Source organism: Marmota monax, unplaced genomic scaffold (assembly GCF_021218885.2).
Source record: "Marmota monax isolate L192 unplaced genomic scaffold, Marmota_monax_Labrador192_F-V1.1 WCK01_AAM20220418_F8-fsc00136, whole genome shotgun sequence".
Taxonomy (NCBI): Eukaryota; Metazoa; Chordata; class Mammalia; order Rodentia; family Sciuridae; genus Marmota; species Marmota monax.
This window is the reverse complement of record NW_026693905.1, coordinates 3,085,612-3,103,943: the sequence shown is the minus strand read 5'-3', so window position 1 is coordinate 3,103,943 and position 18,332 is coordinate 3,085,612. Positions and strand designations below refer to the sequence as shown.

The 18,332-nt window shown below is 35.2% G+C and overlaps 1 protein-coding gene across 7 annotated transcripts in view; it reads right to left on the bottom strand.

The window, feature by feature from the left end:
- Positions 1-1,100: 1,100 nt before the first annotated feature.
- The window catches only part of Erbb4 (erb-b2 receptor tyrosine kinase 4), a 1,059,983-nt gene continuing 1,042,751 nt past the window's right edge, over positions 1,101-18,332 (bottom strand). For 5 of the 7 annotated variants that reach the window (XM_058585185.1, XM_046462890.2, XM_046462889.2 and 2 more), the window contains 3 exons: positions 13,089-13,136; positions 12,019-12,316; positions 1,101-9,398 (listed from right to left, as the gene is read on the bottom strand). In XM_058585185.1, coding sequence (XP_058441168.1) covers positions 8,953-9,398; positions 12,019-12,316; positions 13,089-13,136 — 792 coding nt within the window. In that variant the 3' untranslated portion in view covers positions 1,101-8,952. The remainder of the gene's footprint in view (positions 9,399-12,018; positions 12,317-13,088; positions 13,137-18,332) is intronic. The other 2 variants (XM_046462893.2, XM_046462891.2) reach the window with 1 other exon arrangement.

Genomic DNA, 18,332 nt, shown 5'->3' with positions numbered 1-18,332 from the left:
TGTTAGTAATGTTTGCATGACTCTAGATTTATTATTTTATTTTCCTTATAGGGAGGTGCGGGAGTCTTCCAATAGTACTTATTTCAAAAAGGTATTGAAAGCAAAGTGATCCAATATATGCAGAACTTTTTTAATACATGGTAAAGGGCAGTGTAATTGGTCAGTATTACAATTGATATAAACTAACATGGTGCCACTGGAAATTTCAATTGTACCTTAAAGCATTAGTAACACAAGTTATTTTTCTATTTTAGTCTATCAATGGCTTAAAATGCAGAGTGCTCTGACATTATCTCACCCTGAACACTAAGATGACAATGATTTCAAATGAAAAGGTCAAAATATCTAAGGAAGAGTCTGTGGGCATGTCCATAAAAATAGTAGGAGGTGTTCTTAGCAAGATATTTAAAGTGCCATAACTGAACATGTTTAAGAGAATTTACTATGATATATTACATTGAAAATGTGTTTTTGTCCATTGACTCAGTTAAAACCATGTACAATCAAATGTAGTAATTTGAAAGAATTGCAGATTCTCTAGTGAGAAGTTATTAGAATCTTAAAATTATCAAACTTTGGGAGGAATCTTGTTCATGTCACCAATGCCTCTGAAATAATTCTCCTAAAGTTCCAGGGGCTTATCTTAATTGTTAGTCAAATGCTTGATTATTTAAGGTCTCCCTCCCTCTCTGGAAGAATGGTGTTCACATTTGATATTCTTTACAACGAAAGGTTTGAGAGGAACCATCATTTTCTAAATTGCAACCAGGAAGAAAAAAAATATTAATACTACTGGGATTTAATCTACAAAATATTCTATGATTTTTTTTTATTCCAAAGAAACAAACCAACCAAAATTAATTAAGCATGGTCTGCACAGATGAGTACTCTGCTCACATCGGTAGGCATATGTGTGGAATGGTGAAAGCATATGGAATGGATCACAGTCCAAACAACCAAAGGGCTTCAGGAATAATTAATGAGATTCATAAATATGGTAAAAAAAAAGCCATTTTTACATCTTTAGGTGATTAAATCCAGAACAAACCTTATTCTTCCCCAACCAGTTTTTCTTATAACAAATTTCTGACACAGAAGAGAACATTTGTTTCATATTTTATTGAATTTCATTTATATTAAATTAAAAATATATTTCTGACAGATTCATGTAACAAAAAGGCAGAACAGTTTTCAAATTGTTCAGCTGGGATGATCAGTACGGAATGAGGCAAAGCAGTTCGCATTCTATAATTGCCTTGAACAGGTATAATTCTTTCCCAAGAGCCAAAGGAGGATCCTTGAGAACTAACTGAAAAGCCTAATTACATAAATTTAAAATACTGTTTCTCCCTCATTCTTGAATAACAACAGAAATCAGGGGAAGGGCGGGGAAAGGGGTGAAAGGCTGGAGGAGAGGAGAGAATAAGGGAAATTATACTAAAAATATACCTAACATTAAAAAAGTTAGTATGTGTTAAGTGCATAATCCTTCATAGATAAAATAGAAAAAAAATTAAAATAACATTACACCACACACAATTGGCATATCCTATTGTGTAAGCGAGTGCAGAGGTTGGACACGTCACAATAGTGCTGAACACAGAATCACGAGTAATGTCAAAATGATAACTTCCAACCAAAAAAAGAAACAATCACAAGCCAATTACTTATATACAAATCAACCCTAAAGACAATTATGTTCCATATAAAGATGTTCACAAAAGAAAATCAAAGCAACATTATCCTTATTTACAAATGCAACTAGCCATGTCTTTAACAAGCTATAAAAATACTATTCACATTTTCAAACATACAGTAGTATTTTTTGTTTGTTTATTTCAAAAAGGCAGCTAACTTTGAACGCTGGGATTTAAATGAAACATTGATGGCTTACCAGCAAGTTATTTTTGTACCCCTGTCCTTTGAAGATACTTCAACAGGAGAGAGGACTTGTTTTCTTTTACAAGTTAAGAAAATAAGGACGTGAACACAACTCTGCCTTTCGGTAAAGTGTCTCCCTTTATCACCCAAACTGACCTTAGTCAACTACTTTGATGCGTGCATGAGATGAGAATTTGAGAGAAGATTTCACGTGGCTTATTGTTTTGTGCTATGAGTCGTGTGACACGTTCATCTCATTTTCATTACATCTTAACATCTTGTTCCTATGCTCAAGAAACAGATGAACGACTAGTCAAACAGTGAGAAAATGCATTTTCAACATGCAGTGGTGCAATCCCTGGTGCTCACAATATGAGATGTAGACACACCAGCCAGTGAGATGCACATTCAAAGTTAGCTGCCCTCGCACAGCTGCTCAGTATAATAATCGACCCATTTAACAGCAGTACCAGTTTATGCTACATATTTCAAAGTACCTTACTTTAAGAGAACAGCTTACATATCTACACTTAGAAAATAACTTTCGTAGTTGATTACTGTAGTAATTCCAAAAGGGTTCTTGGAGTGCTATGGTTGTAGTCCCCTCACTCCCCCCTCCCAGCCCCTGAGAGATCCAGAAATATACAGGAAAACGACTCACACATTAAGGGGAAAGGTACAACCTCTCCATTAACTGAAAACTCCAGAAATGATACTTGAAAACCAGGTTTATGTCAATACATAGAAGGTCTGATTTGCTTTTCTTCAAAAGGGCTATAGGCCTGGGGAAAACATATACACGTTAGGGACAAAAATAGCAGAAAAGGAAAAGTGGCTTGGACAAGAAGACTATAGCCTACGGGTAAGAAACTTTGTTTTCCTATGTTTGTATATTTGGACAAATATAACCAGTTCTCATGATACAGGGACAACTTGCTAGGGCATTACAGGAAAAATGTCCTTAAAGAGCAAAAGTAGAGAAAGAATGGTGTTCTATCAGAAAACATGGATTTCCATTACAGTGAAATTGCACTCGTTATAAACTGGTTAGATGGGTGAACGGTCTGAAGAAAAGTCACAGGAGGTTCTCAAAGTTGCTAAGCCTTTACCTTTATGATAATAAGACTCCTCATTTGGAAAACAAATTACAGCAGCTATAAAATATTTGCAATTAGAAATAAAATAAGATGAATAAAGTAAATAAGTTAATTTTTTAGCAAAATCACTTCTCAGTTACACATATAGATTTACAGAAAGATTATATCTAAGACCTAGAAGAACATGTGCATGTATGTGAATTTTGAGATGCATGTTGGGGCTGATTTCATCTCAAATTCAAGAACACAGGAAGAGAATTAATCTTCATGGAAAAACAATTTTAATATTCTAAAGTATTCTCTGTGCAATAATCTATTTGAAAATAATTTAAATAGTGTCCAAATTGGTAACATATTTTATGGAAAAAATCAGGCATCTGAGGATAAAGGCTACGTCAGTATTTAGCAGAGCAGGGTGTTGGACCCCAGAGATCCACTATGGCTTAAGAGAGGGTCAGCATCCTAATGAGCCACTTTGAACTAGGTGGTAGAAAGTGAAGACAATAGGGGCAGCTGTGTCAATGAGGGGGGGAAAAAAGTAAGGTGCTATTTTCCTCTAAAGTTCAGACAGAAATAAAATTTTCTGTGATTCCTAACAAGATAATCATATACTTGCAAAGCTGACTGTCAAAGAGTGTTTTCCATGTGAATGCCCCCATGAAATTGGGGTTTGGAGCCTTTTCAACACATGACTCTAGAAGCTTTCTCTTCTTGCCCAAAATATCACCTGGCTAGGAATGAGATGAGGCAGCAGTTTGGAAAAGTGACATATCCTATTATTTTGCCTCTCTACAAAGTCAGTGGGACTTGAACAGCGTGTGGAATTTCTACTATTTTACAGAATCCTTTCTTCTAATGAATTGAACAAAGCAGCCCATAGTGTTAAAAGAAATTAACCCACACAAAGTCAAGGGCTCCTGGCCCCACAGGATACCCACAACAGCTTTGTGTTTACAACTGCGGAGAAAACTCCTTTTGTAAAAGCATCTCCAGAATCAGGAAAAAAAAAAAAAGGTATTAATTCTACCCAAAAGTATACAAGCTGACCCCACTGTAGTAATAGTGAGAATAAGGTCTTTACTGATAGTGATCTCCTAAAATTATACGTTATCTACTTCCACACATTGTTACTTGTTCTTGAGCAAATAACAAGCAGGCACCAGTGTGCCTTTATGTGCCTAGACAGGTATAAGGCTGTCCTTCACCTGACACACAACAAAGTCCATGAACGCAGGCAGATCGGGATGTTCTGCCCACAGTGCATACAATTGAAGTTGATTTATCTGTCTTTTTAACAGCTAAAAAGTTATACCTGAATTTTTCATTTGCCCCATACCAAATCATCATTCTAAAATCTAGAGTCCAAAAGGATGACAATATAGTCATTTAAAATGTTTGGTTTAACATGTGTTTGTCAGAAAAAAAAAATGTTAACTAATTCCGTGTTGGTTTTGGAGGCTAAAAGGCATGTTGAGAAAACAAAGGATATGTCACAATTTAAATACATTTTGTTTGCTTTCTAAATGACAGCACTCTTTTTCGCTCTCTTTTTCTTTTTTTAATCTCTGCATAAGGTAATAGAATATTTTCATCTTCTTTACTTCATTTTGAAGACTTCTTAAAATCTCATGCAACATATTTACCTACTAAATGCTACAAGGTGGTATTTGCAAAACAAAATGAAAAACATAAAATAAATTTCTCTTTAGGCTTAATACATTTGAAAAGTGATAAAGAAATAAGAAAACTAGAAACAATTTCACTGTAGTGCTTTAAACAGTTTCCAAATTTGGAACCATAGATGTCTACTCTCAGCTAAACCCCACAAGTAACAATTTAAATGGCAAACTTAATTTTACATTCTACATTTTCATATCCTGAATTTTATTTAGTTACATTATACCTTATGGTTAGTTTTCTATTTGATTTAATTAGTAATATTAAAACTGCTTAACATCAGATAACAACCTAACTAAATCTACATCTTACAGCATTATCGTGATTCTGTCCAGTTATATACATGCTTTCATGATCCCCTTTTCTATTACCTTAGGAACTACATAGACTAGTTAAATAATTAACAACTACAGGTGGGTGAATAATTCAAGTTTTTAAATAAAGGTTAGATAGCTCTAAAAAAAATTTGTATTTACATCCTTCCCTGTCAGGCGTAAATGATGTTAATTTTCTTTTGCTTTTTGACACTTCACAAAGTGCACTAATCATCCTTCCAAGTTCATCTAGCAGCAGAGCCTCAAAGCACTTTTTCTATCTTTCCCTAGCATTGGAGATGAGCACCATCCTCGTGCCACATCAATCTTTGACACTGACACACCAGGAAGAACTTCAATGTACACTACTAGGTCCATTCCTCCTGATATACAAAGCTAAGTTTCTTAGTTTTTAATAGAGTTTAAATATTGCTTTGTTTTTCATGTTATTTGAGAATGATTCTGAAGAAAACACTCTGATCCTGTGCTACTAATAATATTCAGAAAACCAACAGCTGCTAGGTCATCAAAGTACCTCTGTGCCACACATGCCTTGTGATTCTGGATTTACTCAGGTTTAGAAGACACCTTTTCGTACCTGTTTAAGAACTAATTCTTTAAACAACAATTTATAAGGTTTTCCTGTGTCTTAAAATAGGATTCTACAAGATAGGCTCAATTGACAAAATCTGGCAATTTAAAAAAAACAGTCAGTATAGTTTTAATATTAATTTTCTCAAATTTACACAATAGATTCTGCATATTTCCATTGATACCACTGGCCTCTGGTTTCTGATATTCCAAAGCAATTTGGAAGCTTTAACTTGTGTTTTAAGATTTCACTCTACTGGGTTAAAATGTTATTTTTACTCCTTCTTATATACTGTTAAATATGTCTTCCTAGGGGACAAAAATAAAACAAAAATGAAAGCCCCAAACAATGGAAATCAAGCATATGAGACAAATCATTCAAAAGAAACGTTAAGTACTTTAGGCCAGTTTGAATTGTACTTACATCAATCTCTAGTGATTACAGGGAAATTACATAAACTGTAAGTCTTATGTTTTAAGAGAAAGGAGACTGTATATGCTAAGTATATATCTATTACCTTAACAGTTAAAAAAAGATTATTATTTTTCCTTCTTCAAATTAGGTGTTCCTGCTTCCCATTCATATGGCAAAAGTCATATGAATATTGTAAATGAAAAGGTCAAGTAGTGCTGTCAATGATGACTTGATACAGATTTATCTAGAAAGAGGGGTTTATATTCAATTCTCATGGGTACAAAGATGAAGTGCCCTTTTCCTAGAAATTTCTCTGAATGGAGGAGAAGAGTTTTGAGATGGTAGGTTGTGGTCCTGAGTCAATCTGTGTTTTCATCCTTGAGAAAGTGATGAACTTCACTGGAAAGAACCTCACTAATTTTCCTTCTCCTTAACCTCACTCTTTCAGCTTGCCTGACTCCTGAGAACTTGAGACCAACCCCAGCACCTCTAAGGGATTTCACCAAAGATCATTCATCATTGGCTATTGTTTTAATGGTGAAGTTGGAATCCAGATAGACCAATGAGCCAGTGAGGCTATATCCTATTAGACCATGTTTGGAGGATATGGTAGAAATTATCCTATTTGCCAATTTCAGTAACTTGAAGGATGTTTCATTCATGTTCCAAATTAGTTTACAGGACTTTTTTACTTAAAAAATCTGATTTTATGGATGCTACTCACAAAATAATCCATGCAATCTGAGTCTTTGAACTCATGGAGAAATTAAAATTTCATTCTAAATAAGTCTTGACTGCAAAATTTTGAAGTCAGGGAGGATATTCTATTTATCTCTATGTTCCCCACATAACATAGTGCCTTTAGTAGACTCTAAATCAATATCTGTTGAATAAATAGGTTTTGGATGAATAGATTTGTTTTTCAAATTAGGTAGAAACAGATTTACTTGGAATTTTCCCCCTCTAATCTTTCTCTGCTTTACCAATGGACATTTTTAGTTTAACTGATTATCTTTAGGTTATTGAATTTCCTTTGCTCCCAATTCTTAAACATTAGAAAGAAGTAATTTTTTAAATTATAAATGATTTTTGGGCAAAACAGAAAACATATATATATATATATATACACACACACACATATACATATATACGTGTATGTATAGATATACATATATATGTATATGTATATAATTTTCCTATTAATGTGAGCCCCTGCTTTACTAGAAACTCAGCTGTCATTTGTTTTCATCACTCATCTTAACTCAGTAGATGTTCTTTTAAAATGAAAAGTCACAGATGGTTATACATCTCGGAGCAGTGTGTGCAGAAAAAGAGTTCTTAAGTCGAAATGTCAAAAGATTCATGTGTTAGAGAATAAAATGATTGCATGAGAAGAATTTTCACATTTATTTACAAATTTTGACCCAAGGACCTACCTACAAGCTATGAATATTTGTTTTTTTCTTCATGTTATACCAATCTATGCAAAGAGTTACCTTCTATTCAATATAAAGAGAGTCTCCTACTAGAAATTCCATGGAATTCAAACCAATCCTTTACTTGCATTCCTTCATATGGAATATTCAAACTGAACAAATTTCCTTATGTAGCAAACATGATATCCTATGGAGCTAATGTGCTCGCTGTGTCACTGTAATCCCTGGATTTTGTTCCAAAATCCTAATTTGCTTCATTTGGCATTTCCACAGTCTGTCTTTATCTTAGCTCTTAAAGAAAAAACGTACTTAAATTAGTTAATTTGCTGGTTGCTTCCATATTGCTTCATTCAAAATCCAAAATGGAGTTCAGAAAAATAACAAATAAATTTATAGCTTAAGTGCAAACTACATTTCTGAATATCTTCCAAGTAGACATACCCATCCAGTGTGTTTCTTCCAGTTCATGGATTCCCCCATTGGACCACCCCTGAATGTATCAGTAGTTTTCTTGAACCACATAGAACGATCTCCTTGATTCCTTCTATTCTTAAGATTATCAACTGCCTATCAAGTACTGCCATTTATGGAAGAGAAGAAAATGTTGAAGAATGTAAAGGGTGGGGGAGAATATATTCAATAGTGCAAAACATGAATGCTAGAGTTGGTGCAGAATTTAACTAGGGTCTTGACCTTCCCTTCTAATTTTAAAGACTGATTTTTTTTAAATAGTGCCCATTTCATCATATTAAAATATTTTAAAAATGATATAAAGAAGCTTTGATGGAAATATTCTTGCAAGTAGAAATTAAAGCCCCAAATAGAAAAGTAACCAATACAAAGACATAAGCCAAAGCAAAAAAAGAAGAAGTTAGAGAAGGAAAAGAGGAGGAGAAGAAAAATAAATCAGAAAAGGCTTCCAAACAAAATTACTATATATGAAGTTGGTGAAGATTTAAAAATTATGAAAGCTGGGATTTTCATTCTTCCTTGCCAGGATAGAAACTATTGAGGAAAAAATTGGATTCTGAATCTCACTTAGTCTCATGTTACTGAAATGATTATCCTTTTGTTCTAATGGAAATTTAATGATTCCCAGGGATGCTGAATATGGTCATCAATTACTACAGGAAGGAACAGATAGTGTGGGTGGTTCAACCATCAGCAATTAAAAAAAAAAAGGAAAGAAGAAAGAAGAAAGGAACAGAGGGAGGAAGGGAGGGAAAGGGAGAGAGAGAGCTAGTTTGACAGCAGGCAGCATTGCCTTATATTTTCTGGTCCATCTCCAGCTGTTCACTTTCCTAACCAACCCATTCAGAGAGATGAAGAAACAGTGTGGTTCCTCCTGTCTTTCTCTTTCAGTCCTTCCTTCTTATGCTCAAGTTAGATAAGCGAGTAACTATCATTGCGTCTCTATGTCTTCCCCTGGGAAGTGTCAAAACTACTGGCCTTGGGGGGGTAGAAGGAAGACCACCAGAGAAAGAGAGGGGGTGGGGAAATTGGAGCGGGCGTGTCTCTCCACCTTAGAACCAGGGCTGAGCTTACACCACAGTATTCCGGTGTCTGTAGGGTGGAGGAGGCAGCACAGTGCCTGGCTTCAGCGAGAACTCAGAGAGGTATTCAGGATTCTCTGCCACGATAGGCCGGATCCGTCCATTCTGTTTATAAAAATATTTTGTGCTGTACTCCTGCAGGTAGTCTGGGTGCTGTAGGGTGCTCCTTGGGGGCAGGCTGTGGTTCCAGTAGTCAGGGTTGTCAAACGCTTTCCTGGCCTTCTCTGGCACAGACAGAACGTTGTTCTTCAGGTATTCAGCATTCCCCAAGGTGTTGGCAAAGGTGTTAAGGTACAGAGGCTCGTTCACATACTCATCCTCTGCCTTGGGTGGGCCACTGGAAGCATTGTGATACTCGGGATTATCCAAAGCTTGAAGGTCTCCATTTTTTCGCCGAGAAACAAAAGGGTTCTCCTCCACTGGATTCAGGTATTCTGTAGGAACACAGAAATATCAGGTAGCATCTGCTTTCAGAAGAACGATAATCATACTAAGGTTAGCTTCTTTGTCTAGAACAGGAAAGCCACATATAGGTGTTCACAAATTCTCAAGCTGTTTGTAGATTACTACTGCTCTATGAAAAAAGGAGTATTCATGACAAAGCAAGGCACTGAGAAGGCCAGGGTCAGAATTCCTGTCCTCTAGATTGCTCTTCTTTCCACCCAATTTTATTTGTCTGTCCCACATATGGGCTGGTTGTGTAAAAGCTTTTATTTTCTGAAAATTGGTAATTTATATTTGAAAAGAAGATGACCTGTCTGAGTTAAACAGCCTTCAATATAGAGGAATTAGAAATTTTATAAAAATATCAAAAAACCAAAACATTCATGACTTAACCTTGTGCCAAAAAAAAGTGGATAAAGTGAAGAATCATGGTTTTAGTCTATGTGATTTTCCAAGAATGCCTATACCATTAACATTTGATTGTAGCTACTCCCAGAAAGCTTTTGACCTAGGAAAGGAAGCAGCCCAGGAAAAATTTCAACTTTTTAATAAAATAAATCTGACAGACATCCTACATGCTTCTAGCTGAGTTGCTTGCTGTTACATACGCACTTGCTTAATAATTATAACATTTATTTCCAAAGTCTAATCATAGTCACAAAAGAGCAAGTCATTAATTTCAATCATATAAAATAGTCATTTTTTATGGTAAAAACAGTGTCTACTTTGCATGGTTCAATCTAATAAATCCATTTAGAGAAAAGGTATTGGCCTAAAACAAAAATAACTCTGATACCTAACACTGCTTTCTCAAGCTGAGTTTCACCTCAAAATCGGTAATAGAGCACAAAAAGACATACATCTAAATATCTACTAGAATTCTTTGTCCTCTCTTTTTACCATACATATAAAAACCTAAGGTATTTGCATTTTGGAGTCAGGATATGGAGAAGGCAAAATTATTTAAGGTATCACCTTTATAAAACAAACTTTCTATCCCCTATTCTTAGCCCAACATGCACAAAATGAAATCCCATTAGCCAGGATTATTTTTCCCTGAATAAACATATGCTTGATAGAGTTCACTGTGTAGCATTACTAGTACAAGCTAAAAGGCAGTTCTGAATATCCCACCATCATGTATATAAATTATAGTTCAAAACGTACAAAACGCTATCATTTCATCCCTACCATAATTCTTGAGCAAGAAAGTGCAAACCTTATTTTTACAGCTTCATAGAGAATTCAGATCTTCTCATTTCTCTTATATAATCTTCTTGTTCTATTACACTGTTTTTACTTTTTCCCCAACAGGAGTAGGGTGAACTATATAGTTAGTAGCAAGATTTAATTTTGAGGAAAAAAAGTATGAAGAACTTACAAGGTAGCTAGATTTTGAATTTTCTTAGCAGATTTCAGAACATTCTTAAAAGTGTAGGAATGCCTATAGTAAAATTCTATACTCTGAGGAGTGGGATAGAACATACTACAATGTTCTGGATCTCAGTGTCCAGAGATAAAATCTGAAAATATTCTTCAGCGAGTCTACATAGACTGACTTACTCTTCTCTTAGTAGCTTATATTACCATTTTTCAACACTATCTAGTTATCTGCTATACTGATACAAACGTGTACAGCTGTTCAGTTTGGGAGAGATCATTCTAGTTGAGGTGACAATCTTCTAAAGAGAACTCTGCTTTCAGTGACTCTACCAAATCTTCACAAAACCTACATTTGTGCCACTTTTGGACAACTCTATACATTAAACTGTACATTCGATAATGTCTTCAGGAATTTCTAAGAGGTATTTTATAAAAGTGAACATAATCATATAAAAATAACACAAGAGGCTCTCATATAGAGTCTTAAAATATGGCTATTGACACTGAAGACTCAGAGAAAATATCATCATTTTTAATATCAGTTATTCATCTCTGTTTTGCAATACTGTTAGCATAGAATAAAAGAGGAACTTGTGTCTTTTTTCTTTTCTCAAAACTGAAACATTTTATTTGGGTGTTTAACATTTCTACCACTAACTTTTACAAAGTCATTGCTGAGCTTTGCAAAACCATGAATCATTCTTTTCAAGACTTGGTGGAATATGGAAGCACATAGAGGGTTAAAACTTTCATTTTGAGAAGTATCATATGAGAAATCATAATTTCCTAAAATAAACTATGTTATTTAAACTACATCATTTTAATGAAGCCACCACATATTTTACTGGTGCCATCAAAAGCTTCAGACACTTTTTGCCAACACCAGCCTTTCTATCCATCACAATAATGGTTCTGCAGTTGTGCTGTGCTACCAAATTCATACATTCCAGTGAAGGTGAGTGCTTCTTCAGCTTGCCTGTGCATACAGATTCCCTGAAGATCCTATTCAGGTGGGGTCTGAGATTCTGATTTCTAAGCAGCAGCATCTAGGTAATGTGCATGCTACTGGATGGTTCAGGAAGAATACCACAAGGGATAGCAGCCTAAGGCTTTTCCAGGTCACAACCTTACACAGTCCAGCTGTCCAGCAGTTCCCATATAATACATTGTAACTTTTGATGGAAGTGAATGTGGGTGGCAATCATTTTCTCAATGTTTGGTCTGTACCTTGTTTGGGTTTGTCTCTCATAGGCGTCATGTAACCTTCTTCATCCAGCTCTCCTCGTGGGCTCCGTTCTGGGGCAAATGCTGTGGGGTCAGCACTGTACCTCTGGGTGCTACTGTCCTCTTGGACATGGGGTTGCACGGGCTTACGCAGGGTGCCATTACAACAGGAGTCGTCGAAAATCTCAGCTGCAGCTCCCTGAGCAACTGGTGCTTCTGGGATTGTGCTGGTTGTGGCCCTGTAGGGCACTGCCATTCCTTGTTCTGCAGCAAAACCCCCATCCCGGTATACAAACTGGTTCTGTTAACAGTAGAAGCACATTTAGAGAGAAGCTGTGGTTAGGAATGGTAGGAAAACATGAGTGCTACCAACCAGAAAGATATCAATGCTCGTCTTTCAAAGGAAAGTCACAGTATTTACTACATTTTTTTTCCCTTAGTGGCTAATGAATTTGAATTACAGACTAGAAATAGTTATAATTCCCATTTCCCTTGGAAGGTAAATCACAGGAAAATAATTTGGAAATATATATATTTTTTAATTTTACTAACCAGCTAAGGCGATCGAATAAAAAAGTATTACATGTCATTTTCCCACAATTTTGCCTATTTTTGATAGAAAAATGCAAAGCGAATTTTCACAACAAATGACTCTAAGAGCAGAAATTACAGTGATACATCTTGCATGGTGACATTTCCTTACTGCTTTTTATTCTGTGGTAACTGTGTCTGAGTCTCCAGTCTGTAACTAGAGAACCATCACTGAGATTCTGCCTTTTTAGCACATGACCTGTAATCATGGCAGTTAAGATAACCTCCTCACCTAGAAGAATAATTTATGAGCCCAGGTAAATCCTTCAGATGAAAGTTGAAGCCACTGATGATGCATGATATCTCAGCTTTGGATTATCTACTGAGATAAAAGACACCTACAAAGGCAGCTACACAGTCTATAAATTCTTAACTCACTGTTGGCAAGGCAAAATGAGGAAATTATGGGGAGATGTGAGAGAAGAAACATGGTAAGCAAAGACCAAAAATCCTGAGGTGAAGGTTGATCATGAAATACTTACTCCTGACATGGGGGTGTAGGCAGGAGGAGGGCTGTGTCCAATTTCACTCTAATAGGAAAGAAAAATGGAATGATGGATATAATAAGAGGCAACATGAATGGAAAATTAAAAAAGAAAAGGAAACGAAAAAGCACATGAGTTGTATGAACTAACGTGGGAAATGTGCACAACAGTGATTTTCCCTAAACATTAAAACTGTATGTATTATGCAAATGAGTGTATTTATGTTTTGAGGAAATTAAATATTTTAATTCAATTCCTGAAAAGGAAAGTTATATGAAAAAAAGAAATTTTTCAATGGATTGAAAATGTAAGTTAATAGTAAGCATTCTTCTAATTAACCCTAGAAGAAAGGAAAAAGCAATCAATAATTAACTATACTTGTAAATGAGATACAGTTTCTTTCTTTACATGCCAAATGACGGAAATAGCCTCATATCATAGCATTAGCTTTTCTCTTAGAAAACAACAACAAAAAATGTATCTAGAAGGTCATAAAGTAGATTATAATATGCTGAAATAATTTGTTATTAAGTTACATTAATTTTTCACCACTTCAACAATGGACATCAGCAATGGATTTCTTAGCCTCTCATTATAAAAAGGTATACACTATTTTATCTTTGGTCTTACTTTATTTTTAGTTAAGAAACAGTGGGAAATTGGAAAAATCAATTCCTTTCTGGGAAATGTGCTTTTACATTTCTTTTATGTGTTTAAAATCTGTCAAAATCAGATTTCAGTGAAAACACCAAAAGACACTTATATTTTTATAGCTTAATAGTCTATCCTATGGACTAAGTGAAAGTGGATATAGAATGTCATAAATTATTAAGAACAATGTTCCTTAGGGTAAGTGAAGGGGTTGTATGTATCTCAATTGTGTTTCTTAGTATTTTCACTCATTACTAAACACGTTTCTTGAGAACCTGCTGCCTACGTGCCAACTCTTTTCTACTTTTCTAGGCACTGGGGAAAATGAAAAATGCAGACAAAACTACTTTATCTTAAAATTTAATTATCTGAAATTCGACTTTATGTGAATAGAGATGATGCAAATATGGCAAGACACCTACATCATTCATGAGAAACATTGCTAAACATTATCTCAGGTCAATATTCACACAATTTAGAGATTCGTAAAATAATCTAAGAAGCATATGGCCCCCAGGAGATTAACCATTTAATGTAAACCAATAACAATTGAACAATACAATCACTCTTAACTAATCTGGTCTCCTGGACTAGTCAAAAGAGAAGTCTGGAACTCCCTAGAGTGTGTTTACATTTCATTACCACCCCAAGTATGATATCATAGAAAGTATATACAGATTTCCTTCTCTTCTAAGTTAGCTAGCTATGCCTTCAAGATTATATCATGGTAAGCTAGCAACATATTTTATATTTGAAGAGTTTTTCTTTTTAAATTCACTTTTTTAAGATATGTCTTTAGTTGTTGATGGACCTTTATTTTATTCATTTATTTATACACAGTGCTGAGAATCGAACCCAGTGTGTCATACATGTTAGGCAAGTCCTCTACCATTGAGCCACCACTCAGCCCCTTAAAATTCATTTACAATAGATATATCATACCACAAAAATCATACCTATTAGTGGATACAATGTAATGTTTTGATACATATGCATGTTGTATAATGTTTAAATTAGGTTAAACATACCTATCCTACACATTCATCATTTCTTTATGGTGAAAGCATTCCAAATCTTTTCATCTAGCTTTTTGAAACGTACAGTACATTATCGTTACCTGTGTGTCCCTACTGCACAACAGCACAAAAGAAATTCTTATTCCTGTCTAACTGTAACTTGTTACCCAGTGTTCAACCTCTTCCTTTCCCTCCTGCTCAGCTTCTGGTAACCATCATTCTACTCCCAACTTGTATGCAATCAGCTAGATTCCACATATGAATGAGATCATACATTGTCTTTCTGTGGCTGGTTTATTTCACTCAATATAACAATTTCCAGCTCCATCCATGTTGTCATGAATGACAGGATTTCATCCTTTTTCATGGTCAAATAGTACCCCATTATGTATATTCACCATACTTTCTTTACCCATGCATTAGTCGATGAAGAATTAGGTTGCTTCTAGATACATATTTAACATGCAATGTATAGAAGTGATATAATGCGTTAAGTAGATTGTTTTATATCCTGTTAGAAATTTGGGCCTCAGTCCCAATTACTGTGAATTTGGTCAAACGTGAAATATCTCAGACCTTAGTTTTTATTCTTGGTCACTCTACTTTGTTCTTAGGCATGACAAAATAGGTTTCTGTATAAACGGACTTCGTAAGCTCTGCATTAGTATATAAATGTAAATAATATACATGTTTAAATATTCACATCAGCTAAACTGAATTTTTAAATTCAAGCATCAATATGCCCAAGCCACTCATCAAAGTCATTTTTAAATGCTTAGCTGTTCTCTAATTATCTTAAATATAGGCATACTTTACTATCTTTTAGAAAGACACAAATAACCTCCTTTATAAAATTTGAGAAAGGAAATTTCAATACAATCCAAAGATTTAGAAAACATTGGGATGATACAAGAACTAAGACAACTGCCTATCAGAACTGATCATATTAAAAACCCTGATTAACTAGTAAGTATTTGACAAATACGTATTAAATCTCAACAATAAAAGCAAAGGCACTGTGGTAGGTGCTGAAGATAGCAGGATGTACTAGAAGAAACATGGCCATTGGTCTTCGGGATTTATACTGTGTTATCAGATGGTACCTGAGACTTTTAGGAGAAAAAACAAGAATGAAATGAGGCTGGAATGAATTTATTTCAATTCTTAGATCAAATGTTAAAAGGCTAGGTATGCCAAAACCTAACTAAATACCATTGTTTTTTGAGCCTTTAAACTTAACTTTAAATCTTGTAAGATTTGTTGTACTGGGTCTTATTCAACTCAAATTACAGCTAAGGAACTTGTACACTTTTCATTTTATAAAACTTGAGAGAGATAAATGATTGAAGGACTAACTCACAAGACATTCTTCAGCAGTTCATTATCTATCTTCATTACCTGGGCCAGAATGCCTTTGATTATAAAGGCATTGTATTAAAAATCACTGTACCTCTATTAGTTAGCCTGCTCCAAGACAGGAGGCTAGGCTGTGCCCTATTAGAATGCACCTACTGTCCCTGCTTTGACAAGTGTCTCAGTCAGAAGCCTGCCAACTCTATCTCTGGACAGCCTGCCAAATAGCATCACAGGAATAGAGCATCTTCTTCATGCTTTCCCCCCGTTTTCCACATTAAAATGGAAAAAATGCTAAGCAAAGCCCCTCAGCATTCATTGTTTTTAGGGGTACTGGCTGCTTTTTATGCTTCTATTTCCATTTTTTTTTCAGTTTGCTTTTTTATCTGTTTTCCATGATAAAAGGCACCTCATTCATTTCCCCCTGGAAGGGCAATGTAGCTCCAAGGGAACATCTGTGAGGCCAATTAGCTGGGCTGGAAATGTGATATAATTGTTGTTTAAATATATTTAAATTACATGTTAATCACTATGTCATAATTTATAGGCTTTGAAAATAACTTTTTGTACTTCAGAGCCAAGCCAGATTTCACTGGTTCTTGCTGTTTTTAGTCCACAACAAGCTCTTCTCATTCCCCTCTCCCTCAATTCCCCACACTCGAGAAGCTGAACTTTTAATATTGGAAGGAATGACAGCTGCAAGTAAATTGGTGGAGTAAAAATTAAGATCCTCACAGCAGCCAGAATGTGCTGGAGTGACCTTAAAGTTCGGAGCAGAACAAAGCGGTGCTCTCAGTTAAAAGGCTTTTGTTTTCCATTGTGCCACTTTCTGCTGTCCATCAAAGCCCAGCTTTGTGGATTTTTAGGAAGCAGCACTGGGTGCATCTGTTCAATTAGCTGGTGAGGGGATTTACTGTCAGCAGGACAGAGTCAGAAAGAGGTGGGTTATGAACTGGCAGGTGATGTGGAGCTTGTTCCTGGTGGGGGGATTTGTAAGGGTGATGATAGAGTTTAATTTCGTGGCCATATCACTGGAACAGTGTGTGATTATCTTAGACTCAAATACCAGAGGTTTTAGAGAAGGGAAGGGTCAATAAATACAATGTTAAATGCCCTTTTTAAAACATCACACCCTAAACTTCACTTTAGACTCAAGTGATAAATATTTGAACTTTTATCTTATTATGTACACACTATTATTATATTGGCATTATTTAATATTTTTCCTTGAGAATTTTTAAATGGTTAAAAAAATATCACTGTGCTCTATGATATTTTTAAACTATCATACAAAATCTATTTTGTTAAGAAACAAAAATAACATGCCTATGACAAATTTCTGTCTAAACTAGACATGTGCTCAGTGAGAGGTATTTATTTTCTCTCTAAATAAGTATTTGCTCTCAATAGTAACTGTAGGATTATCGTTTCTAGGGTCAAGAGATACTCTAAATCCTGTTAACTAAAATAGAATGTGTGTCTGTAGACACTGCCAGTCCATCAGCACGAGTTTATTATCTAGACACTTCCACGTAGTAATACTAAGAGTTCTCCACCTTTATCCTCCTAGGTATATGTCATTAGTACTCTGATGGGCATTTCTACATTTTCACAGGTCAGATAGCCCCATAGAGAAAATATTTTTGCACTGGAGGTGCAATTCTTGATGCATGGCTGTAACTCTATATCTTTCTAACAAGTGAGTTCACATACTGGTCAGTATTCGGAAACATCTAGATTTAGAAGCTTCATTTTTCATAGGACAACCAGAAGAAAACAAACAAAATGTGTCCCTTCCCCTTCCACTGTAATCTCAGCAGCTGACTTGATTGTCTAGGTCTATATCTATCTATATTACACATAGTATCCTTTGTCCATTTACGTATTTATTTAGTAATTAGTTTAATCATCATCTATTTTATTTGATTATGTTGCACTCAACTTTTCTGAGGAGACAATTTTACTCTGCACAGACACAATATTAAGTACCCTGTGATCCACTTGGAGGAATACAGACTGGGGCCTCCTTATTTATCCACCTTTCACTAATCCTGGAACCTTCAATTTTCCGTATATGTCTCATTTATTCAATTGCTGAAAGCATTTTCAACGAAAGGAGCTGTAGTGGTGTCAATAAGCATGAGTGAGAGTCAATACAGAACTCATAAAGTTTAAAAATGGGTGTTTTAATAAACAGTAATAACACTACTTTTCTTAGTTC